The sequence below is a fragment of the Argiope bruennichi genome, chromosome 8, assembly GCF_947563725.1.
Source record: "Argiope bruennichi chromosome 8, qqArgBrue1.1, whole genome shotgun sequence".
Lineage (NCBI taxonomy): Eukaryota > Metazoa > Arthropoda > Arachnida > Araneae > Araneidae > Argiope > Argiope bruennichi.
In genome coordinates, this window is record NC_079158.1 from 110,962,636 (window position 1) to 110,988,806 (window position 26,171).

At 29.6% G+C, this 26,171-nt stretch overlaps 1 protein-coding gene across 1 annotated transcript; it reads left to right on the top strand.

Moving 5' to 3' along the window:
• The first annotated feature begins 4,887 nt into the window (after positions 1 to 4,887).
• On the top strand, positions 4,888 to 24,801 carry LOC129981328 (protein ABHD11-like). The gene is made up of 7 exons (XM_056092119.1): positions 4,888 to 4,989; positions 5,754 to 5,836; positions 8,562 to 8,727; positions 11,526 to 11,702; positions 15,891 to 16,076; positions 17,675 to 17,868; positions 24,604 to 24,801. The coding sequence occupies exons 2-7, from the start codon at positions 5,760 to 5,762 to the stop codon at positions 24,734 to 24,736; spliced, it is 933 nt and encodes a 310-aa protein (XP_055948094.1). The 5' UTR covers positions 4,888 to 4,989; positions 5,754 to 5,759; the 3' UTR covers positions 24,737 to 24,801.
• Positions 24,802 to 26,171: the final 1,370 nt, after the last annotated feature.

Genomic DNA, 26,171 nt, shown 5'->3' on the forward strand with positions numbered 1-26,171 from the left:
GTTGAGACAGAGGCTGCCGCGAGAATGGAATAATCCGTGTTTGGTGTTTGATAATTGACAGCTGTTGCGTATGGATTATTCTGCTTATGTTGCAAATTTGCAGATAAAATACTTTTTTTTTTTGTTTAACTCTTCGCTTGCACTTTGATATGTCTACGTTATATTATCTTTTATTTTATTTATTTCAAAAGCTGCATTTATTTTTAGGAGTTTAAGGATATATTAATTATTATCTTTTTAAATCAATTCCAATATTTTTTGTTTTTTGACTTATTTGACCTTTAAAAATTTATTCTAATTTCAAAGACAATTTTTTCTGTGATATACCAAAATGTACTAAAAATATTACTAGTTGTATCTACTCAAAGATCTTCAAACCTTTTTTTTTATTTAAGAGTTAATTCTAAACATCCAAACATCTTAAATATCGAATGTAAGACATTTCAGATTTTATACTTTATACAATCTTGTATTTTGTAGAAAAACTACGTAAATTAAATAGAATAAAGCTCGTTATGCGCACAATCTGCCTTTTCTTATTGATTCTTTCGGCTGTAGATGATAGATGGGTTGGCTGCCCAACCAATTAAGAATCCATTAAATTCGTGAAGATATTTTATCACCTTGATACTTAATATGCTTCAACACAAGTGTGATATAATCGCAAAAGTTTAACTTTTTAAACAATTCAGCTTTCCTTAAATTCAAATTAAGCATGGAAAAATTTCATGAATAAAATATAATATTTTAATTTCTAAAAAAATATCAAATGGACACAATGCGATTAATGGTAATAGCAATTTTAAGTTCCTTTTATTAATTTTTCCTTTCCTTTTATTTTTCCTTTTGTTCCTTTTATTTTTTTATTCCTTTTATTAATTTTTCTAGAAAAAATTACTAAATTATTTAAACTTTCTTTAATTTTCATAGAAATAATCTTTTCAGAAGTTTGAGAAAAGAAATTTTTAGAATATATTTAGTTGAAATTACTATTGCAACAGTTTTTTAATATATTGTATAGTTTTATAAATATATATATATATATTGTTGACGACAACTATCCACATCCAGTTCCACTTAAGCTTATACAAAGCCAGAGTGTGTCCGTTTCCGAACGGAATTTGATAACCATAGGCAATAAATCATGTGTGAAAGAAAAAAGTTGACACTTTTGGTGGGTAAGTTATATCGTTTTCTTACATTATTTGGATGTGGTAGGTGATGAAATTTAGTGTGTTTCCTGAAGAGATGGTTTCTATTGTCGAGTTCCCTATAAAGGTTGGAGTGACTATCTTATTTCTAAAAAAAAAACTTCTCATCTGTTGTCAGGTAAGCTGTCAATGTTTGAAATGCTATTATTTTATTATTTTTGCTATTTTTTATTATTTATTTGAATTTGAAAATGCTATTAGATACAAGCTAGATATTTGGGAAATACTGTATGTTGCCAAAAGTGTACATACAACTTTTTTCAAAGTAAACATACCATATTATTATCTGGATTTATTTTATTTATTTATTTTTGCATAACCTGTGACTATTTTCCTATAATAAATGATTTTTTTTAAAATTCAAAAATAATCATGCATTTAAGGGTTAAACGCTCGCTAAATTGAAAGTATCAATTTAGCAATTGTCTTTACTTGATTAAATTTATGATTTCTTTCATATGTAGCGAAAATTGCTCCTTCCAACCAGGCTCCGATGGCTCAGTCGGCTGAACGACGCATTTCATAGCGGAGCGGAAGGTTGCGGGTTTAAATACAAGCTAGACGAACAGTTAAAAATTGATTTTTAATTTCACTTTGCTTTATGTCAGACTTATGTTAAATATGCAAATTTATGTTAATTATTCTAATATGTTATTTATGTGAATTCCTAATTTTCTGCGGGACTTCTTTTCTGCGGACCTTCAAATTCTAGAAGTTTCTTGAACTGTATATAAGTAGTTTCCCAATCGGTTAGATTGGTATTAAACTCTTCAGTTGATCTTGAGTGTGTCCATTTCTATTGGACTTAGTACATTCACTTCATCTACGTGACAATTAGAATGGAATTTCCAGTTTGAAAATTAGAAATTCCTTTTTTAAAAACATTCTTATTATCAGGGGAATGAATCGTCGAAATGTCAATTACTTATTCCAATTTCTGATTCCTAAATATTTTAATAGATACATGTCAATTCAGTTGTCGAAATTTTCAAACTTCTCAAATTCTGCTGAATTGCGTGTCATATAAACAAAACAATTGCTATATTTTAGTAAAATTGAATCATTTATCTGAATGAATGTCTTTCATTTCGTTTAAATAGGAATGAGTCCATTTAGCTATTCTTCTTTGATTGATGGCAAGTGCAGTACACTCTCGAGTATCCGGCCAAATATGGAGGAAGGACAGGCCGGATAACAAAACAGCCGGACAGGCCGGAACTCTATAAATTTATTTCTTTGCCCATCAATACCAGATGACAAAGTTTTTATACCAAAATTTACTATTATAATGCTAATTTCTTACTTTTAATTGAGTACTAAACTCTCCATTTATCTCATATCAAGTAGAATGTGGATGCGGACGCGGTCCGTTGAATCATAGAAGCCATTGCCGGTACAGTGTCGAGTTAAAATAGAAGGCTCTGTTCTCGTGCTTTATATATTCTCATATACTGTAAAATACGTTTCAAAAATTTATTACAGGAAAATTAAGGACATAAACTGTTCACATTTTAAACATAAATTTTGTAATGCCTAAATGCAAGAAACGTGAAGAAAACTTTAACATAAATCGTAGACCTAATTCCAGCAGAACGCTGCTCTTTTCCTGACACAACTTGTATTTTGCACACGATAGTAGGAGGATCATAGCAGACGCCCGCTTCCAATGCCTTGGCAATGTTGCCAATGCAACGCCTTGCCTTCTTCATTTAATTACAATAAAAGAAAACTAGCCGAATAGTCGCGAACCAAATACTCGGAAGTGTACTGTAGTAAAAGTTGTAGAACTTTATTCAAAACTCTGCGAATAAAGGTAAATTGAATGTCCATACATTTTCATTTAAAATCTGTTCGAAATATTTGTTCTGATCAATTAACTTTTTAACATTCTGTCCTCAATGAATTAGCACTAAGTTGGTCATAATCGGCTTACGAATTCTTATTTGAAACAGAGAACTCAATAGCCATCTTAATACGACAGGCATATTAATTGTAATAATTTAGTCAGAACAATTACGAATTACGATGACCTACAGCTTATCACAACAGAATAAAGTATTGATTGAAGTTATACTTGCTCAACAAAAGTTGAGCATTGTGATTAGTTAGCTAGCTACATTGACGTAATCAGCTTAGTTGCTGAGGTTGGGGTTTCTATCAAATCTTATTTTGCGATATCTCTGAAAAATGGCGAGTAATTTGATGGCAGGCAACAATTCATAACCTAACTAAAGATCCCAAACTTTCAAATAAAATTTTAAAAAATGTCAAAATCGATCTAGTGTTTAAAGTTGAGATATTTTATCGAGATTTTTCTCCATAAAGAAATTAAAAACATGAATTTCTTTTGCGCCTTCCCTCTAAAATGGAGAGGTGTGTGTGTGTGTTTGTTGGGAGGGTAGCGACGTTTAATGGCATATATAAGACATAAGCTTTTATATAAAATAAAAATGGAAGAAATCGGATCAGTAATTGGGATTGGAAAGAGGAATAACTCTTTAGTTTTAAAAAATAATTTAAATACATAGATTTTTATTAAATCAAATCAAATTCATGATATTTATTGCTAATAGATCTTCAAAAGCACAGATTTTATGACTTTGAAAATTTGCTAATAGCTCGGGACCATTTTTGTATCGTATAAAAATGCCAATGATAAATAGTCTCTCAGGTGTAAAATTAAAAGTGGTTTTATAATTTTGGTCAATGACAAGAACCTTCTTATCAAACCACTTTGATAAGAATGTATTGGTTACACTTTGCCATCAATTTGTACAATTTAGATTTTGATGTGGAGATTCTGATATTTTCGATATTCTCAGTGCATCCTTCACAATGTTCCATGTTTTTATTGTTCGTAAAGAAGTTGCTACATTTGCTGTTCTCCTGGCTCTTCAAAAAATTTGGAGAATTTCCCATTCTCTGAAAATTTTAGGTCTCTCTCTTGATTCTTCTCCTTCCCATTATTTCAACAACTTGATAAATATATGTATAATGCTACTTTGTGAAATATTTTGGAGAGTTGTGCAGAGAATTTTCGATGGTTATTTTGTCAGTATCTGCAATGAATAAAGCAGCATTGATTGCAAGGAATATGGTCATCGCTTTAACAAGGTGGATTCTTCAATCGTCTCAAAAATAAAGATTCTGGTGGGTCAGAAATATGAGAGGAAATTTGCATTGACTTTGTGGAAAATTTACAAAATCGATGAATCTATACTGTGCATCATTTATTACTGGCATTGCTTATAAAAACTTTTTTTCTAAAATTGAAATATAAAGCTAACATAATTTTCGTGTATAACTATGATGCTAGTTTTATTTTTAGAATGAAAGGTTTTCCCATTTTTTTAAAAATCAAAATTGTATTTGGGCATTATAAAAAGATTTTTAAAAAAGAATATATTTTAATATTTGATTCAAAACTCCACAAAAATTAGAAATATCTTTTAAAAATGAGACCTTTTCTATAGAAAGTCATACTATATATATTCTTCTGCTTGTATAGACTTGTAAGCTATAAGTCAATATAAATTTTCCATGATAACAGGATTGAGAATACCGTTCTGAAAATAGAATATTCCTTTCAAGAAAAATACGATAATGGTTAAGTGAAATAATCATATTTTTTTTATTTATCAGAGAGAGGAAAAAATATTAATCTTATCTTTAAGATGCAGATATGTCCAGAGAACTTTTACACTAGGTTTCTTTTAAATTTCCGAAAATAATTTTCTTCTTCATTGCCTTGCCGTAGAAGTTGCTGACACAAGCAAGGGTATGTTGTTGAACCTTTAATTGCTTTCTCGTATCTAATGATATCTTAAAAATTTTTAAATAAAATTTAATTACTTGCTTAAGAAGGAAAAATTTATATATTGAATATGTTAAATCTATGAGTCAGCACAGCTTATTTAAAATAAGTACAATCTTAATAAAGGTTGTTTTAATAGATTAAATGAAGGCTAAGAATAGTATTGAAATTTTTGAATTTTAAAATAAATTTTTCGTTATGAAGTTTTAAATCTTTAACATCAATTTTTAAGTATAAAAATTTAAATAAAATATTTATGCTCAAATTTTTCATGTTCTTTTTAATTCATATTTTTTTCTTCTTATTAATGCAGATTTTATTGCATACTAGATGGCATTTGTTTGAGTTCAAAATATATCAGATCATTTATTTTTGAGAACTATATGCATTATCATGAGAACTATAAGATATTTAATTGAAACTAATCAATATATATTTAATAAGATATTATAATGTTATTCTCTCCCAGAAAATAAAATTGAAAGTAAAGTGAAAAGACATTCCAAATTATGGAAAATACCATTAGAAACATGACAATTCCGGGCAACTCACCTTTCAGTCTACATATCACAACATTATTGCTATATCAATTTTTCACTTTCTGTATGCATGTACTAAAAAGTGTCCACTTAATAAAGCTAGTTTATTTAAGAAAGCATGCTATTTCAATATTTCAAAATTTTAATTAGATTGTTTATGATTTATGAAATATATATTTTTTATTTTAGATAAAAATGTTGCTGTTTTCGATCCTAGTTTGTTTTTCTTCACTTCTTCAAGCATCGTTATCAAGTCCTATTTTGGCTTCAAAGTAAATCTATCATATTCTTTTATATCTTCTAAAAATATGGGATTTTTACTAAGTAAAATAGAATACTAAATTATAAGAGAAAAATAATTGTTACAATTTAATAATCAAAATTTCTTTAAAGGTTTGGTCCAGAGTCATGAAGAATTCTGCTTAATATCTGTGTAGTTTATAAATAAATAAAAAAGTAAGGTTACAATACACGAGGCTTAGAAAATAAATGAATAGGATATTTATGTTTTTAACATCGTGATGATGTTCTGGGACTTTCTGCATTAAAATTGTTATTCATCACGATAAACAAAATTTTAATAATTAAAATAACATGTTTTTAATCCCAAACAATTTAGCGGAATCGTGAGCAGGAATTTATATTTAAACGATTTAGGAAATGCAAGCAATTGTCAATATTCCTGGTGAACCAGCACATCGCTGAAGGTGACAAGTCATTGAATAAATTTAACATCAATAAATTCAATAAATTTAAATAAAATTAACAAATTTCTAAATAATATTTAGTTTTTCATCACTATTTTAGAGAAGAAGAGCAGAACAAAGATGTATTTATTTATTATTTAGGCGTACTCTTGTCAATTCACAGTATTATTACCACAGAGCATCAATTGGATGCGTAATGATTTGACATATTTAAACGCCAGTAAAATGCTCCTCATTTAACACAGAATCTTGAAAATATGTGATTGATCCAGAAAGAAAGAATGGGAACCTCCCTTCTCCTTACCGACCAACAATAAGGTCTTGCACAGTATGCCAGTCGCAATCGTACAATCAGAAGCCGCTAAACCTCAACCTCCCTCACGGGTCCGACAGAATCAGCCGGAAAAGTTCACTCGTGAAGAACACCCCTAATGATCCTGCGAACCGAAGCTTTTCAGACCCGTAGGGAAACCCGGATCCACGAGAGATCCCACTACCAAAGCTGCTCAAGTCCTAAATTGATAGATTACCACACACAGGGACCGACCGAGTGAACTAACAAGGTCGACCCTCCAAACACCTGTGTGCACCGAGGATGCCCCACCCAAAGCACACCAACAGCTCCCCCACCAAAAGTACACCCTACAGCGAGGATAGGGGCGGTTACCGAAGTGGCTTACCGTTCCCAAGGACCTGTGAGCATATGAGGTGTCAGTTTTGGAACTGGCCAGCATTACACTGGACTGCAAACCCACCATAATCCCCTGGATCTGGCAACCCAGAGGCGAGGGCGGAGACCATACACTTAGTTACAGTTGGAATTGAATTCAGACTCTCTACTACGCCACTTAGCTAGGAAATGACGGATTGTTCCCTCCAGAACTATCCGGACCACGGAAAGGTGTGCTGCTCTTGGGAGAGCAGAGGCTTTATATTGCGCATGTTGCTCTGTAGACTGGTGAGATTGCTGCTTCTCTTTTACCAATCCTCGGATATGTGATTGATATATCTCGGAACTCTTTAGTAAAGCATGGGCATTTTACATTTTATTCATCTAAAAGAGACCAAAACATTAATTTCCTATTTTACAACTTTGCTTTAACTAGAGAAGTCCGATTTCAACTCATGTTACCTCAGCATATCATCTAACTAACGCAAAGAGGAACTGACAGTTGTCGAATGATAAACTGTGAATAAAATATCCTAAGCTGTGAATAAAAATCCATAAGATCTAGAGTGACTTCCATGCTCATTATTCTTTATTCAATGAGTTATTTTCTTAGGAAAGGAAGGTAGTTTTTGCATCAAAAATCAAGTATACGATAACTCATCTAGCTTGGAACCTGAAATATTCAGCATAGAGCTGACATTGTGATGATGTATGAATCATTTAGTGATGAACGTATGGACTGTTAATAATGACGTATGGATAGTGTAGTGATGACATATGAATCATTGAGTGATAAAGGTAAGAATTGTTAATTATGAGGTATGGAAAATACAGTGATGACGTATAAATCATTTAGTAATAAAGATATGGATGGTTAATTATGATGTATAGATTGTTAATTATGGCGTATGAATAATATAATGATGATGTACAGATCATTTAATGATGACATAGGGCTAATTTACGATACGTGTGGATGATTAATGATGACATAGGGCTAATTTACGATACGTGTGGATGGATGATTAATGATGACATAGGGCTAATTTACGATACGTGTGGATGATTAATGATGACATAGGGCTAATTTACGATACGTGTGGATGATTAATGATGACATAGGGCTAATTTACGATACGTGTGGATGATTAATGATGACATAGGGCTAATTTACGATACGTGTGGATGATTAATGATGATATATGGGTCATTCAGTTATAAACGTCTGGATCATTTCGGATACATATTTCGATGCAACAATGCTGTAAACAGGGAAAAAAGAGGCCTCATTTTTACCATTTATAAGTAATACAGTAAAGTAATTTTTTTTACAAAATTTATGCTGCTCTATAGCTATAAAATGAACTATTGTATCGTATGTCAAATAATTTTCAAGGTTGAAAGTTAACTCCAGACTTCTCCTCTAAGAGAGGCTTTTAGTGGTCTGACCAACCAATCAAATGCCATTTTATTATGACCAGACATCACGGTAATGACTATAACTATCGGCGTTCAGAAGTTAAGAAGGTGTTAAAAAACTTAATTTTTCTGATAAAAAATTTCTAATGTTTCCTTTGAAATTCAATTGACGAAGATATTTTTCTTTCTATTTTTTTACAGGCCAAAACCTGTGGATCTTTCATACACTTGCATGGCAATATTTGATGCAAGAGATCCGAACTTCAAACACGACAACGTACCTGTTATCTTACTCCACGGACTATCAGGGAATAAAGAATCCTGGCACGGTGTCCTTGAACTCATAGCTTTAGATACGAAGAAAAAAGTAAGTAGATAATCTGTGCAATATATTAAGTAAAGGTGATGTTACTCATCATAGCGCACAGTCAAATATTTCTGCATAGCATAAATTTCGCATTTTTTAATTAATTTTCAATCTTAATGATTACTTACATGACAGAAACAATTATTAGAGTTTTGAATTGCCATTGATGTGTTTTTAATAAAGAAATTGTAGCTAAATCATTATTAATTTATAATAAATTTAAGCTAAAAATTGAACTTTATCAGCATTTTTTAAAAAATTTAATTTGGATACTAAAATTTTATAATGTTTATAAATGTTCACGCAATTACAGTTGACACAATGAAAAAGTCTTGAAGTGTAAGTTTAAAGGAAATTTACAAGTGGACAAATTATTTTCTATGTAACATATTTTATAGCACAATATTATTTTGAAATATTATTTTTTGCGTCTCTCTGAAAATTGAGAATCTTGAAATCTAAATTGCGTTAAGTTTTAGGTATTTAAATATTTAGCATATTTAAATAATTTAGTGATTAAATGAATACTTGAAAAAACACGAGTATTACTTGATTCGTCCATATTCTTGTCAAGTATTGAATGTTAAAAAATGCTGGACTAAAATCAAATGCGAATGTGACAAGAAATAAGATAATCACTACTAGGAACACATTTGAGATAAGGCGTTTTATCCAAGGTTAAAGACCAGGTGTTGGTTTCATATTTGATGCAAAGGAACCGATTGCTTCTTTTCCCTCTGAGAATGAGGTCAAAATGTATGTATGCATCGCTTTTAGCCTAGAATTCCATTAATTTTTTTTTTGTTATTGTGAATTAATTTATTTATCTCCAACAATAATAAAGATCAATGAATGCGCATGCGTATATCCATCTGTTATCTGAGAGTAAGTTCGTTCTCAACTGGCAAGGTCGTTGGTTCTCAACTACAGCTACCTACTTGGGGAGTGGAAAACTAGAATTTTAGATCATTAAAATTAATCTGAATTTTGGTGTCTTTCAGCAATAACATCCGAATCCTTTACTGGATAAAAATGACTTTTACATCATTTTAAAATTTAAAAAAATTCTTTATTATGATACAAATTTAATAATCCCGAATTTTTTCAGTATTTTTAAAAAAATGTTTTACCTAATTTCCAAGAATAATTGAAATATTCTTTGAAATTAGTATTGTATCCAAACTATTTAATGGTGTGATTTTCTTCCATTGTTGAAAGTCAAAGAAGAAAGATTGTGTTTAGTATCTATGAAGTTTACAAGTGACGTTACAATACTACAAAACTTTAAAAAAATAAATGAACTTGAGATTTATGTTCCTAATAGCACTATGATATAATTGAACTTATCTCCATTTGAGAGATTCATGGGTACAAGAAATGGAATTAAAGTAAGTCATTGAAAATAACATGGCTTTAATGCCTTCCAATTAGACAGGATAATAGTTATATCTAACGATTTATCGTGAAGTTGTATCTAACGATTTATCATGAAGTTATATCTAACGATTTATCATGAAGTTATTCAGAAGAAAGTTATATCTAACGATTTATCATGAAGTTATTCAAAAGAAAGTTATATCTAAAGATTTATCATGAAGTTAAATCTAACGATTTATCATGAAGTTAAATCTAACAATTTATCATGAAGTTAAATCTAACGATTTATCATGAAGTTATATCTAACGATTTATCATGGAGTTATAACTAACGATTTATCATGAAGTTATATCTAACGATTTATCATGAAGTTATATCTAAACGATTTATAGGAAAATAAATTTAAACAATATTCCTGGTGAACCAGTTAGTCGCAAAAGAGACTAGTGAAAATATAATATATATTTAAATGAATCTGCACTTATTGTAAATTGTCCTATGTAATTTCGTTATATTGAATTCTCTTCTTTTTTTTATTTCTGAATCTTTATTTGAACATGTCAGATTCAATGCTTATCTCCTAATAATTTTTTATCCACATAACTTCTTTATCAATAAAATGGTCCTAGTCTCACTGAGATATTTATTTAAATATTAATTTAAGGATTCACTAACTTCGTAATTCGAAGAAAGATCATATTCTCTCCACTTTAATGAAGGCCTATACAGATTATCTAAACAATTTACGGATTAATTAAGAAATTTGAGAAATGAAACAATTACAGTACTTCCGCCAAGTTAATCTGCTGATTTCCAGATTTTCTGAGATTTCATATTCAAAGTTACAAAACATTCAACATGTGTCAATTATTTTTAATTGACACATGTTGAATTGATTGAATTCCACATGTGTTAAAACAATTAAACATGTTGAAACAATTAATTCATAGAGAAGGGATGTTGCAGATCGCTTTCCATTCTTTATATAAAATGCATAGTTTACGTCACTGAAAATATTGCATATTCCTAACTTTGAAAACGTTATAATTTTTCTTTTTAATGTCTTCTATTTCATTTTTTAGTACTTTTTCATTTCTCCAGAGCAGGTAATAAAGTCGCGAAAAATGGTAAGACCGATGCCAAACGGAATAACCCTGCTGTTAAATGTTTATCGCCAATTTTTTTATGTGTATACTGTGCGTTGATCAATAAAATTTGTTTGGCGAATTTTGGGCTGGCGAAATAGAAAAGTAGCCCTTTTTTTCTGTAAACAGTTCAGCGCCATTGATAATCAAAAACAGAATGAAAAAAAAAAAAGAGGGCTTGAAATAAGTCACGTTGTTGATAAAAATCACTGAAAAAGAATAAAAAAATATTGAAGCAATGTCACTTTTTTTTTTCTTTTTCCAACTCCATTTTAGGTTTGCGCTGCAGATTTACGAAATCATGGACAAAGCCCATGGAATGACGAAGAATATGATGCTATAGCCATGACAGAAGACGTAAAGCATTTGATGGATCGAATCAATGCTTCCAAGGCTGTATTGCTCGGTCACAGTTTGGGTGGAAAAACAGGTGTTCAGTTAGCCTTGACATACGTAAGTTCGATCCACTTATTTCTTGCATGATACCTGAAAGCCCCCCCGCCCCCCCCCCCAAAAAAAAGAAAGCAATGCCCTTATTGTGATATTTTGATGTGTATTGATTAGTTAAATGACAAAAACACAAATGAATATTTAAAAAAAACCCTTTTAAATAGATTTTTGTATTTTGAAATCCAAAACCTCAAAATTATTCAGGTTTTAATAAATTAACTTTGTGCTAAACATAGGCATTGCATGTTAGATATTACATTACTTATTTACATTACTTTATTACATTGTATGTTAGATATTACATTACTTATTTTTGTTTCCTTCATTACAAAAGAAAGTACAGTAATCGTCAAAAAATGCAGTCACGAAATTTTGAATGAATCTCCACGTTTCAGATTTCCTTTTATCTGAAAAACACAATTTTACTTTCTCGTATGCGAAATATCAATATATATATATATATATATATATATATATATATATATATATATATATATATATATATATATATATATATATATATATATATATATATATATATATATATATATATATATATATATATATATATAAAAGAACTCGAACTCTAGTTTTTGACGAATCTCAACGCTTCAGATCACACTATGTTCTGAAAATGCTTTTTTATAATTATGTTGAACAAGATAAATTAGAAACGCTTTGAGTTAGATTAATGGCATATGACTAAATTCATAAATATATATCTAACTTCCAACGAAATTTATTTAAAAAAAGTCTCTCTATTTGTCTGAATGCTCGAGTACAAGTTAATTCGATAAGTACAGAACATAAAAATCTAGATTAATAAAATTTGGTACACAGCTTTAACTTTTACAATGTAGGTCCATATCAATTTTTAAATTAAATCTGTCTAAGAGTTGACCATCTTTCGGTCTGTGCTTTTGCATTCATGTAAACACAATAATACATAAACGTATTGGCTTAAAACAATCAAATTTGGTATAATATCTTGCGAGTGCAACTATTGATCCGTATCAAATTTTGATTTCAATTGGTCCGAAAAATGGCGTCCAAAATACACATTTGCAAAATATATCCAATAAAGATGCTTGATTCAAGCCAACGATTTCGTAAATGTTTTTCACCAATGCCATGCATTTGCGGTCATACTCAAGTCCACAATTTTATGCGGGATGTAAGAAAGGGGGAGAGTAATAACTTTATTTGAGAAAGTTTCTGACGAATTAGCTAACGTGGTGAGAAACTCTGTCCGTCTGTGAAAACGATAACTAAGGAACGAATTAAATTAGACGGTTGATATTTAATATGTGGCACTAACACCAAATTTGTAAATATTTTTTTATCAAATTTTTCACTAAATCCATCGAAGGGCAGTTTGCTGTTGTTCCAATGGCACTTGCCATGGACAAGCTCACATACGAAGTCAGCGATTTTAAGCCAAAGGAGCGTCTCTTGTTTTAGTAGGGCCAAGAGTACGTCTTAGCTACTCACTCATCACATTCGCTTGCACAACCCCTTTTTACAGGGGGGAACATTCACACATCTCGCAGATAGAACAGATGAACAACCATGCCCAAACCGGGACTCGAACCCAGGACGCCCAAATCGCAGGGAAGACGCGCTACCCCTATGCCAGGACGCCGACCGGGCAGTTTAGTTGTCTGTTTATATTAGTGTGAACTTGACGAAAGCATGCAAAGGGCTAGATGGTTGAAATTTGGTACATATTTTTATCAATAGCAATTCACTTATAAATTGAATTTTAAACTAATTACATCAAAGGTATTACTATATACTTGTCCTTATCTTTTCATCCATATGAAGGCGATCGTTAAAATAATCCATTGGTTTATATAAATGAAATTTTTTATGCTGACTTGAAACTAAAATTGAATATAGAAATGGAAACCAATTTTAGAATTCTAAAATAAAAAAATAAAAGCGCTGAAAATTTAAATTAAAGAGCACTTTGACAATGGATATTGCTGCGTGTAATGAGATGCAAATACCAAAGACAACTGTTGTATTTTTTAAAGTCATAAATTCTTATGATTGAATTGATGCAAGAATTAAATTTCGCCAATTTTCTTCGATTTTACAACCATAAACGAATCCACATGATGAGCAAAAATGACTGCACACACTTAAAACAAGAAGAAAATGAAAAACAATGAAACCATCTAAAAATGCTTATCAACCACAAAAACCTTTCAGGTTGTACTCACATAAACATAAATAATAATAAAAAAATTCAACTAATTTTCTTCAATTAGATAAATTTTAGTTTAAGAACTTTTTAATTTCTCATAACGAAAAAATTATTAAAATTATTTATTAATATTAAACGTTTATTAATATTAAACGAAAAAAATTATTGAAATTGTTAAAAAAAGTCTACTTAGAGAATTTAATGCACCTCTCTAATTTAAATTGCCCTGAGGATGAAATTAGATTTTTAGCATTATATTTATTTTGTGTCTGATTACTAAAAAATTCAGTGTTTAGAAAAACGTAATCTAATGCAAGATAGTATTTACACAAGAATTGGAAATTTCTTTAAAAAAATTTTAATCTGCCAAATTTTTTTAAAAATTAAAACTGCCAAATGGAAATCTGTAACGCCCTCATTCATGTGAACAAGAACCAACGGACAGTTCGCTTATAAGTACTAATAAACTGCACCTACTCTAATTTTTTTCAGTTTTTAAATATAATTAATATTCAAATTAATTTGGCACTCAATAACAAAATATATAAGCACTCTCATAGCATTATTTATATAGCTTTTATTATTTTATTATATACTAAGTGTAGATAAAGCATAGTAATTATCAAAAAATTCGAACTCGTGATTTTGATAAAATCTGAATATTTTAATACTCTCTGTGTTCGAAAAACCCATTTTTGGAAAATGTCTGTCCGTCTGGTTGACTGTTAAAAAAAAAAAAAAACCCTCCTTTGGGTTAGATGGCAGACATTTAGTATTCGGATTTTATATCGAATTTTCAGATTTCGATCAAATTTTGAGCAAACTTTATGCAGAGGAAGTCTGTCTGTCCGGCTGTTGGAATATAAGTTAACACGATGACTACAAAATGAAGAGAGCGATATTGATAAAATTAAGTTCGTAGATTTAACATCTAAGGGGTAGTCAACCATCTAACTCTCTGACCCGCCACGAAGGCACACGGATTTAAACCATAAAAACTGAATGACCGGACCACCGCAACAGCAACATTGGTGGGAACTGTGGTTGAGTCCTAAGGGCCATCACCGGCCACGGTACAACCCTCCCCGAAGGAAGTACGTCCCGTCATCGATGGGAGGAGTCAGATCCCCCACTTATTAGTGTACCCTCCAGGGTGGCGAGATCCAACCACCATGCTGGAAGCATCTCATCCTCGTTTCGAGGTGCCCTCCAGGGGGTCACACATATAAGGGGTAAATAGCAATAAAAGTTTAAGTCAAATACATCAAGGGGTTAATTGCCTGTCGGTCTGTACTTTTAAAAACATGTTAATGCAGTAACTCAAAAATGGGGCTATTTAAATGCATCAAATTTCTTATAGAATTTTGTGACTATAAGTGTAGTTGTGTGTCAAATTTTTATTTCAATCGCTTGAAAAAACTTGTCTAAAGCACAAATTCGATTTTCGGGTACTATTTGCCGCACGCTAGATATTAATCGCCAAATTACTCGCCAAGGATTCAGTAAAAATGCTAAATTCACGTCAAAAGTTAATATTCCATAACTATTGTACGCCAGTGCTATGCAAAGTGCTCGCTGGGTTAACACCCTTATTAGAAAGTACGCGAAAAACTTTTTGAAAAACATTCCCGCTGGTTATGTACAGAAAGCGCAACAAAAAGGAAAGAATAACGGAATGCTCCTTAAAAAAAAAAAATCCAATTGCGTAGATTGCTCCATAGAGCACTAGCAATAAACAATAAATAAATTAAATTAATAAATTTCCACTGCGTAATTTTTGAATGGAAGGAGGTACTATTTGAAATATGTCCACTTACCATAGAGAAACAATAAAAAACATTATACTCGCTGCCGAAATTTTTTTCTAGAATTTAAAATTTTAGTAAATAATAATTCGATGCAAATAACTAAATAAAAATTGAAGCGTTGTTATTCATAAATAAAAATTATTCAATGTTTTTGTTTGAATACACTATTAACAGCCAGAAAGAGTGGAAAAATTAATCGTGGAAGACATGAGACCGAATGGTGTATCCCCAGAAGGCTTGAAACAAGTACAGTTAGCTGCTCGTATCTTTAAAGAAATAGAAAAACACATACCGCAAGGAGTCACGGAAAGAGAGGCAAAGGAAGAAGTCTTTAAAAATTTAAAGGAGAATCTAGCGAAGGTAAGATTTCTATTTTAATAATTTTTATTAGAAAGGAATTAATATCATGATATTACTATGCATGATATGTTTGTTTGGTACGTGTGCGAGGAGAAGTCCAATAAATTAGACAACATATAGCAGTTACCACAAAAACCTACGAAACAAGGTAGAAAAACACACCTAATGTTTGCACCTTGTTTTTTTTGTTTGTTTGCTATGCAAAAAGACAGCAAACATAAATTAATTTCCTATTAAGTAATAGCACAGCACAATAACACTAGAATATGAGAATTCATTTGGCTGACAAAAGCCCCTTGATTGAATAATCCCTAGAACAACTTATCGAATTTTCTAGAAGGATATAGGATCTTTGCTCCTAAAAAATGCATAGTTTAAACTGTTTTATGGTCGTGCACCTTCCTTTTTGTTGAGATAGCCGCCACGTTTTCAGCAAGCCTTTTTTTCTTTGAAAACCGAGGTATATTGACCAGATATCAATTTAGCGTTCATTGAAAATCCATAAATGTATCTTCCTTACAATGAGAATAATTGTGCAGGGTAGCAATATCATAGATTTTTAACAATATCAGTAATTTTGGTTTTTAGTGTTGTGTAAAGAATGACCATAAAATATCTTTCCCTATTTAGAGGAATTTGCAACTGAAATTTACGAAATGAATTTGGATTTTAACTGGCACTAGAGTCATATCTGGCTAAGTTGCGTCACACGTTCGATTAAAAACGTAAATCCATGTATGTAAAATTCTTAAACAAAGGCACAATGGAAATGAAGGGAATAAAATCATTTTCAAAGAGGAAAGGTATAGAACGACAGGTCAAAAAATAAATAAAAGGCTGCCTAAAATCATCGACTTTGTATGCAGAACAGGTTATCACACTGAAAATATTAATACACCATTCGAAAATATTAATAATCTATTAATTATAGAAAATGACATTTTAAGGTTAAAAATACAAATTATAAACAAATATTTAGAAAATTAGAATTCTTTTGCTATCTTTTGTTCAGTTTAAATATTTTTTATTGAAATTACGGATTATGATAATTATGAATGTTTTTATAATCTTTAGAAAATTAAGTTTCATATCGTATTTTATGAGCATTTCATTTTTAGTAACAACATAAAACCTTTTTTTCAAAGTTTGTATAAACATATTTTTTTTTAATAGAATTTTGTATAACTTATATTTTAATATTGAAAACATGACGAAATATTGTTAAAAAATTTAAAAAAATAAACCTTACTAAACTGAGCTAAGAACTGCTATTTCAATAGTGATAAACATGAAAAATATCGTATAGAATAAGTTAGAAAATTTGTAAGAAAATTAATCTTATGTTATGCATAATTTTATTTATTTATTATCAAAAATATATAAAAAAAGACATATTTGAATTTAGAAGAGACATTTTACTGAATAAGAATGGTATTTTAAAAATACTACAAACATTTTGGAGCAATTCTTTAGAAAATTACACGCCTTGTTTTAGAGATATGGTAGTAAGATAAAAATTTAAATCGATTAAGATTAAAATAAAAATTGTTCTTTTATGTGTTTTAGAAATGGCTTAATATATTTGCTTTTTTTTACAGATAAATATCACTCAAGAGTTCCGTGACCTAAATAACTTACCAATCAAATGTTTAGATGGGAAATGCAACCTGACCTTGAATCCTGTACTTCTGGACGCAGTTTTGAGGAACATTACTGATTTATTAAATGAAAGTTCTGGCCGTTTTGAGGGACCAGCACTTTTCATCTATGGCGCTGCATCGATTTTTACAGTGTGAGTGTTTAAAAAAATGGAATATAATAAATAGAAAGAAATATTGGCAATATTTGAGTATGGCCACTATTATTGAGGTAGAATACACTTATTTTAAACTGTTTATTTTAAATTACGTTTTGGATTATTTTTTCGAAAATGTTTTGAGTTACTAATATATATATATATTTAAATTTTGTATAATATAGATAGAAAATGCATGCACGAAATAAAAATATATCGTATAAAAATCAAAAGTATTTTGAAAATAAGATAAAATGTTTATTTTCTAGTAAAAAGTATTATAAAACAAAAACTGTTTAGTTTAGATTTTTATAGCATGATTTGTTCAAAATTTTAGAGATGACTTAAGAAATAAGTTATTTACTTTCTGAACTAAGAGATAAGCCGAATTTCCATTCGTTTTTTAAATATTGGGTTCAATTGATAAATAACATGAAATTTTCAATTTTCTTATCATTATGAGTCAATAAAACAAAACTAAAATCTCTTTAAATAAACATATTGCTTATTATGTAGTTAGGTAATCATAGATCATATTTAGAAGTTATTATACCAAATTTTAACAAAAAATATGCATTAAATTTTAATCTATGAGAATTTTTTTAGGAAATTTTATCAAAATTTAGAATTTCCAAGAATAACATTTGTAGCTATAAAAAAGTGTTAAAACATATGTAATCTATATACTTATAATAAATCTCAATGTGTGTGTGTGTATGTGTGTGTGTTCGCGTTCTACAGGCCAGGTCATTTGACATACAGTTACCAAATTTGGTACATGTATACCTTTGAGATCGGGAATCTTCACCTGGGGTCCCTTTTTTCGAAATTTTAATTAGAATTTTAATTACTAATTAAAAACTAACTTTCCCACCAAAAAAACTTCCATTTTCCCCACCGCCAACTTTTCTGCCAAAAAAATCTTCCATTTTCCCCACCGCCAAATGAGTAAGGCTTCAATTTTTTTTTTTCTCCCAACAGTAATGAGGCTAGGGTTAACATTTTTCGGCGGATTATTTCAAACGATTCTGTTTATTTTCTTAATGTTTTATGCATTTAAAAGTAAACATTGTTAATTAATCGATGTTTCAGATTCATTCTGAAGTACTTTTGAATTAAAATAACACAAAATAAAGGAAATTGAAAATGTATAATCTACATAGCGTTACCCTAACTGGCGTAGAAAAATTCACGCATTTGCGTTACCGTAACTGGCGAAGAAAATTCACGCATGCGCATTGTGTTCTGATTGTTGACATGGCAACCATTACCAACGGAGGATTTAAATTATTTTTAGGTTAGTTGCATGCTTTTGTAATTAAATTGTATTTATGTTAGTTATATATTTTTTGTACATGCTTATAGTTTTAAGTACATCGTTTTTTAAGTAGTGTTTTTTAACCTGTTTTCAGTGATTTAAATTATTTTTAGATTAGTTGCATGCTTTTGTAATTAAATTGTATTTATGTTAGTTATATATTTTTTTGTATATGCTTATATTTTTAAGTACATCGTTTTTTTAAGTAGTTTTTTTAAACCTGTTTTCGACCGATTATTTTAAACGATTCATTTTATTTTCTTAGTGTTTGATGCATTTAAAATGAAACATTGTTATTTAATCGATCTGTTCATGATGAATCTGAGAAAATTTTGTTGAGGAATTCTTGAGATATTACATAAATTAAGAAAGATATTCTTTAGTGCCCATAAAGTTTAAACGCTCAGTGACTCTATTATCAGTAATCATATTATTAAAAAAAAGGCTCTGTTTCAGTAAAAAATATTATTATATTAACTGCAGATTAATCATTTAAGCTTTAATTTAAAGCATAAATTCTACGAGGGGTAACAGAAAATTAGAGAGATACATATCACGTTATTCCTTTATAATATTATGAGTGAATTATATGACTATCAAAATTTGAAGTTTTAAAATATTTTGCTGAAGAATCTGTTAAAGTTGGAATTGCGTAAAATATTTAATGGTACGAGCGGAGTTTAACCTCCTGCTTTGCGAAATTTTTAAAAATCGCCAACAACGGCCTTGCGAAATGTTCAAAAGCAAAGGAACCGATGTTCAGTTATAATGCATAATAAAGATTGCCAGCTTTGGCGCGTTTTGCAACTTGGCGAAGAAGGGGGTTAAACTCCGGTTCAACCTATTTTATTATTAAAATTTAAGCGAACATTAAGATTGGCGGACCGGCTGGTCTCCAAAGGCGGCTAGTATGAATATAAAACTGATTGTAACTTCACCAAGAATTAGCGTAAAAACAAATTCAAACGATTTTATAAAAATAAGTGTTTGAAGCTTAAAAATATTTAATAAAAATTTTTTCGACATTTTCGCCGAAAATTAACTTTTTAATGCAATTATATAAAGTTCTTTGAAGTCTAGGCAGAAGAAATAGCCGCCTTCGAAAACTAAATAAACTACGTTCCTTAACTGTGTCGATTCTCCTTAATGCCCATTATTATAAGCAGGAATTAGAAAGTAATCTCCACTTTCCCGTGTATGTAAGTCAGCCATCTAACTCTCCGACCCGCCACGAAGGCACACGGATTTAAACCATAAAAACTGAATGACCGGACCGCCGCAACAGCAACATTGGTGGGAACTGTGGTTGAGACCTAAGGGTCGTACCGGCCACGGTACAACCCTCCCCGAAGTAAGTACTTCCCGTCATCGATGGGAGGAGTCAGACCCCCCACCTTTTAGTGTACCCTCCAGGGTGACGAGATCCAACCACCATGCCGGAAGCATCTCATTCTCATTTCGAGGTGCCCCCCCCCCCGGTGTTTCCCCGTATATGTAAATAAGAAGAGATTACAAAGTCATTTCATTGGCGTTATCAATAAGTGCTCATTATACACTGATCAATGAATTTATGAGATTGTGTTACAAGTAACGCATTCATTATATTAATTGAAATAAATGAAGAAATTGATGTTAATAATTAGCTACAACGAAATGTCTCCGAGAAACTTTGTACCAGGTCCGTTTATGATTTTTGATAGCCTCCTTGTAGACCAGATTAAGCACCGAGTGACTATTACGTAGTTTCTGTTATTTATTTTCAACGATTATAATACTTCCCAGGATATTGCTCACGATAGTTCCTTTATATTCCTATATTTGAAGCATCACTGAAATATGGAACTCACTACATGATGAGCGGCAATAATTTAACGTTCCATCGAACTATTGTTGATCTTAATATTTATAATAAAAGTTTTCTGTTGATCATCATATGAGGTTTATTTATTATAGTCAATTTAGTGACTTCTATGAGCAGTTCGCATGGCAAAAATTGTGCATTGATTACCAACCAGCACATTCTCTGACCATTAATAAATTTATTTACCATCTGCATTCGTCAAATTCCTTCAACTTATTACTTACAATGTGTTATTAATTTAGCAATGAATTTAAAACTTCAATGATACAATTAACATCGGAACATAACGTGTGCAACGATTTGGTCTTGTCATACACTGTGTAAAAAAAGTAAAACACTTGATTTTTTTTTTTTAAAAATGAGGATTTTTTAAAATTTGTACTACAATTATTTTTATAAAAATTATTTTTTAGATCATTCACCGAAAAAATATTAGTATCATTACCATGATAAATATAAATGACAACAAAAATGGTTTTTTCATTTGAAATTGTGTAAAAAAAGCAGAAGGACAGTTATAAATAGAACAAAATATAAGCGGTTTTAGAAAGAAATACTCTTTCCATTAGCTTTTATGACATCGAATATTCTGTTTGGAAGTGAATCATTCAAAGATTGAATTTCTGTTTGACAAATTCTGTTTTCTGTTTATTATTCCATGAGGTATTTAATGCCCCTCGAAGCTCAGAGAGCGATTCAAATTGCTTCTCATCAAAGTATATTCGACGAAAAAGCATTATCCAGATATTTTCTATTATATTCAGATCAGGACTTTTAGCTGGCCATGGTAAAACCTGCACATTATTTACAGCGAACCAATTTTTAATTCCATTGGAAGTGTGGATTGTGGCTCCATCTTATTGAAACTTTCAATTTTCACCTCCTAATTCGAAGTCATAAAGAAGAACCTCAGAATTCTGAACATTAATGTATGTATGATTCTGCCTACCATTGAGAAATACCAAACTTGTACTCCCTCCATAACCAACTGCTAACCAAACTATCAAACTATGGTTTTGCATTCTTTAGACAATGCCAGTGGTATTGATAACCGTCTGGACCATCTAAATTAAACTTTTTTTTTTCATTTGAAAATATCACAGAAGTCCATTCTGTGGTCCATGACATGTGTTCCTTAGCCCAAGACAAACGATTATTATGTGTTTGTTTCCACTTTGGAGGATGCCTCCGTTTTTTTTAAAACAACCTTTAGACCTTTGGATGTAGTTGTATACTGATTGCTTGGACACAAGAATAAGGCCCGCTAAATTTCGAGCTTTTGCAAAACTTTCACTACTCTTTTTAAGCTCATGAGTAAGTTTTCTTTCATCAGAGGCGTCAACTTTTCAGGCCACCAGTATTCTTTCTTATTCCGTTTCCATGTGAATTTTTAATAAAGTTAGAAACTGTATTGGGGCTGACGTGCAGTATACGAGCAATCTCTCTTATTTCTTTAGCTTCATTTTAATTTGCAACAATTTGACCCTTCTGCCAATGCCAAGCATTCTGAAATTAAAGCATCAGTGAAATTTTTAACAAAATACGTTTTCCTCAGAAAAAACAGTTTAAAAAAAGTTTGTACTTAATCCTCTACTCGTACACAATTCATCAAATAAAAAAAGTGCAGTAGATGCCCTTCTTTTTTTACACACTGTAAATCATATTTTCTCGCCTTTCTAATTATAAATAGTGGTAGCTATTTCATTTTTACATGAAAATAAAGAAAACATTGTTAAATAAAACCTATATAAGAATCTATTAGCCAGGATAAAAGTATAAAAGAGAATTTACAGAAAACGACTGTTCTTCTACTTTTTTTACGCAGTGTAGACACTGTTTTTATTACTTCTCGTAAAAGTTTCACATATTCTGCGAAGCTATTATTCTTTTTGCTATATTTTCAATCATCTGTATACAGAAGACTACTAAGTATTTAAAAAGGGGCAAACTATGTAGAAATAAATATAGATTTTTGAGAATAATTGTTTTCAAAATCGCAAATGCTTCTGAACGTAACTAGTGTATCAGTATTGCAGAATCTAGAATTAAAATTTGCTAAGCCATTTTTCATCAGTAAAATTCATTATTAAATTCCATAAATTTCATTGTATGTAACGAAGTATTTTTTTTTTTCGCTAATAAATTTTATATCCGATAGAAAATTTAGAACATATAAAACAAATGTTTTATTTTAATTATGAAGCAGTAGAAAAATATTTGTTTCTTAAAAGATTTGTCGTTGAATTTCAAATCGAATATGTGTTTTAACGCGATAAATTTCAAATTCATGACCAAAAATCGGAATGTCCAGAACTAAATAGTTGTGAATAAAATCGCTGCACAATTAACATTACATATGAGTATAAGTTTAATATGTAATTATTTATTTATTTAAAATTTATTTAATTTTATTTAATTTTATTTCTATTTAAATATTTTAAAAAGAAACATTTAAAAAAAAGAATGTCTTGTCGTGTTATATAAAATTTAAAAAATATATATGTTATTTAATATCAGTAAATAACTTCTAAATATTAATACTATTGTGCAGAAAAAAATATAAATAGTCTTAACAGATGCATGATGTTTGTAATAATAAATGTCGTCTCGAATGTCTTGTGTAAAATCTAAAAATATATGTATTGTTCATCGTGATAAATAACTTCTAAATATTAATACTTTCGAGCTGAAAAAAATAAAAATAGGTTTAACAGAGGCATAATGTTTGTAATAATGAATGTCATGTTGTGCAAAATCCAATATATATATATATATATATATATATATATATATATATATATATATATATATATATATATATATATATATATATATATATATATATTGTTGTTGTATAAGGTTTCACATTATTGCGATGAATAGAATGTGTTCTATAAGTACCGAAATTTGAAAAAAAAAAGTCTGATTTTAGGAAAAGTTAAGAAAAAAATTGTCTTTATATCTCAGCAGTTTATGTTAAATTTATGGTTTAAAGATAATGTACAAACTTCCGACATATCAAAACTCTGTAAATTATAAATTTCTGCAATGAGTGAAATATTAGACAAAAATTGAAAAATCGATATTTTTCAGTTAGCCGGGCGCAAGCGAAAGGTCGTCGCCAAATAATTTAGACCAACGCTTCTTCCAAAAACCATAGCCAAAAAAGTTGGAGCGTTAGTTTTGTATGTAAGTTGACAAAGGTCTTAAAAAAGTTTTTTTTTTTTTTTTTTTTTTTTTTTTTTTTTGCGCAGGTTTAAATTATTTGGCGACCTTTTACTTGCGCCCTCTAAAGAAAAAGCACCGAAAAATCAATTTTTTGAAGATACAAATGTTTTTAGTTCTCTTGATGGTTAACAGTAATCATTAAAACGATTTTTAACAATTTTTTTTAGATACCTGCTTTAAGATAATCTCTTTCTTTATGAAATAAAATAAATTTTGTTTCAATAATCTGTTTTTATTAATCTTTTCTGTTACTTTTTGGTTAAATTTATAAATAAATCCTTTTTTTTAATTCAGAGCAATTAATCAGCATAATTTTGAATTCCAGAAATGAAGATGAGAGCAACATTAAAAAGTTGTTTCCTGATGCTAAACTCGTTGGAGTAGAAGGGGCAGGTCATACTGTGCATACATCTAGAAAATTCATGACAGAAGTCATCAAATTCATCAACGGTAAATGAAGATTGAAACTCCTATTCATGTAAAATAATAAGCTGAATAAAGTTGAAATCTATTCCAAGTAAAATTTTTTCTTAAAGACCTGAAGAGTTGCTCATCTGGACATACTATTATCCTATTAAATATAGCTAGAATCGAATTTTCACAGGTTAACTAAGGAAAGTGAAAATCTTGGAGTGGAATGTATATCTCAAGTCTAGACAGACTTTGATCCTATTAGCAATACATGAAATCGAAACTGTATTGAATTCACTTCATAAAATTTAATTTCATCTGATAGGGGTTAGTTTTATAAATTTTATTGCACTAACTTCAAATTTAAATTTTTAAAAAATTTAGAACCTATTTTCTTAAATGTAAACGTTTTATATGTATTCATTTTCATGATTTTTTATTGGTTAAATTAGAGAAGAAATAAATGATTTCTCTGCAGAAAATTTATTCCTAAATTGACTGACTGAATGAAAAAATATCTTTGAGTTCATCTGGGAAACTTAATTAAATGTCAATATATTAAATCATCTTAATCCCTCTTGTTTTAAATTATGGAGAAATGTTCGAATATTACCTCAAAATTTATAAAAAAGATAAATTAAAATGTTGGATACAGAAGTTTTAGTTTCAGTTCTTAAAATGTATCTACAAAAGGATAATTTTCAAAAATGTTTCAAAATTCAGTAAATTATTTCAAAGGCATAAAACAAATTCATTTGAAACGACGACAATTGTATTTTTTTCTTTTTGTTTGTCCAATTAATTTTTTAACAAACATTTTTACTTATAGTAATGATAAATATGTTTTTGTCTACATGTATTGTTGTTTTATAGACCCGACTATTTAACCAAGAGCTATCACATTTGCCGCATATATACATTAAAGGATGATAATATGAACATTGGGTGGATTCTTTTCAAATTTTAACTAAGTTTTTAATTAAAAATCAAGGGAAATGTTGGTGTTTTTCAGCAACAACATCTGAAACTATTACAATTCGAAAATGATTTTTATGTCATCTTAAAATTCAAGGAATTATCATTTCAATAGCATTAAATTTTCTGTCATGTAATTTTTTTTTACTTTGAAATAAATTATTTAAAAAAATGCTTTCAACATATTTCGCAACAATAATATAAAAATATGTAAGAATTTTGAACGAATACTAATCGTATCAAGAAAGATAACACAAAAACATAAAAAATTCTGGAAGAAAATTAAAATTATTGATAAAAATCACTATTAAAGTAGCAAATATTTTATCGTTTTTGTTTTACAATTCAAATTAATATCAACATTAATATAAAAAAATAATGAAATGTGCAAAATAAGGAAATTGAATTAACATCAGTTAAATCCATTTGAAAGTAAAACTAAAACCTGAACTTTATAATGAATCAGATAAATGTTTTTGAATAAACTTTTGAGACAATTGCATAAAT